Source organism: Mastomys coucha, chromosome X, assembly GCF_008632895.1.
Source record: "Mastomys coucha isolate ucsf_1 chromosome X, UCSF_Mcou_1, whole genome shotgun sequence".
NCBI classification, from domain to species: domain Eukaryota; kingdom Metazoa; phylum Chordata; class Mammalia; order Rodentia; family Muridae; genus Mastomys; species Mastomys coucha.
Window position 1 is genome coordinate 2,403,675 of NC_045030.1, and position 1,656 is coordinate 2,405,330.

At 42.8% G+C, this 1,656-nt stretch overlaps 1 protein-coding gene across 1 annotated transcript in view; it reads right to left on the minus strand.

Moving 5' to 3' along the window:
• Positions 1 to 282: 282 nt before the first annotated feature.
• Glod5 (glyoxalase domain containing 5) overlaps positions 283 to 1,656 on the minus strand; it is a 10,140-nt gene continuing 8,766 nt past the window's right edge. Inside the window, exon 3 of the mRNA XM_031371919.1 lies at positions 283 to 595. Coding sequence (XP_031227779.1) covers positions 470 to 595 — 126 coding nt within the window. The 3' untranslated portion in view covers positions 283 to 469. The remainder of the gene's footprint in view (positions 596 to 1,656) is intronic.

The following is a 1,656-nucleotide window of genomic DNA, read 5'->3' on the forward strand; positions in this document are numbered from 1 at the left end:
GATAGGAACTGTAGAGATCCTGAGGTTCAATGATGTCCATGGGGTGAAGGAAGCATCATAAAGCAGCTAGAGAAATGGATGGGTTGAGAGTGGAAAGAGAAATGAGGGATCGTTGGCAAGGAGAAATCTGTCAAAGGCCTTGAATATCAAAAGGATGACCCCTGCTTTAATCTCTAGAGACACCAAACTCTAGCCTCGACCTCCAAAAGTCTCAGAGAACTGTTGCCCTAGACAAGCCCTGAAGATATAGGACCAAGAGTGATGCCAAGAGTGATGAACTCATTTGGAGAGATTTGTCGTTTATTTTGAGTAGCTTGAATGGAGGCTCTCTAGACACAAAAGTTTGCACATAAACCTGTATTAGGTCTCCTTTGCCCAAGTTTTCAGTTCTTCGAGGTCTCTTGGATTTGTAGGAAATTAGGGCTAAGATGACATTTTGTCGATCATAATGGAAGAAGACCAGTGTCAATCATAAGGTGACATAGTTGGACACCTCAATGAGATTTCTGTCCGGATCTCGGAAGTAGATGGATAGAATAGGCCCCTTTGCTCCTGTTCTGGAGACTGGACCCTCCTCAATGGGGACATCAAAAGCCTTAATGAAGTGAACAGAAAAGACAAAAGTCATCGTCACAGATATGGGAGACCAAAACTTAGTTCTTTAAAAACTCCTTCTCGTTTCCTCCCTTCCACCATGTTCGAAAGTTTGAACTCAGGGCCTCACACACGCTACAAACACAGCCAAAATCTGATTCCTAGTAGAGACCCAGACTACCTCACTCTACTCCAGATGGCTGGCCTGGGGAAGAAGGTGTAATTGTCATGAACCTCTGTTTCCTCGTTTGTCAAATGGGAGCAACAGTAGTGTTAGTGAGCAAGAATTTAAATACAAGGCCTGGGTCAAAGTTTACATTTTTCCCCCTTACTAGTGTGGGGGTTGAAGCCTCGGCTTCTTGTTGGCCCAGCAAACATTTTACCACTGAGCTACATTCCTAGCCCTGAAACTATTGGTGTTAGTTGTTTTCTTTGTCTTTACACCAAGATCAAATGGGATTTTCAAATACTTGGTGGAACTCTCATTTCCTCTTCCTACAAAAAGATATCAAAGAAGTCACATACAGTGCTCTTTATTATTATTGTGTGTATATGGTGTGTACAGTGTGTTCCTATGGTATGTATGTGTGTGCATGTAGGGTGTGTGTATGTATGCTCTGTGTGTGGTGTGGGTGTGTATATGTGTATGTGTGTGTAGAGGTCTATGTGTATAGAGTTAACTTTATCTTTCATTTTATGTGGATTCCAGGGATAACTCAGACTGTCAACTAGCTAAGTGCTAAGTGCTTCTGCCTACTAAGCCATCTTGCCAGCTCAGATAAAAGTTTTGCTTTTCTTTCTTTCTTTCTTTCTTTCTTTTTTTGTTTTGTTTTGTTTTTTTGAGACAGGGTTTCTCTGTGTAGCCCTGGCTGTCCTGGAACTCACTGTGTAGACCAGGCTGGCCTTGAACACAAGATCTGCCTGCCTCTGCTTCCTAAATGCTGGGATTAAATGTGTGCACTGCCACCACCGTCACCACCTGGCAGCATCACCATTTTTGTTTGTTTGTTTGTTTTGTTTTTTTGAGACAGGGTTTCTCTGTATAGCCCTGGCTGTCCTGGA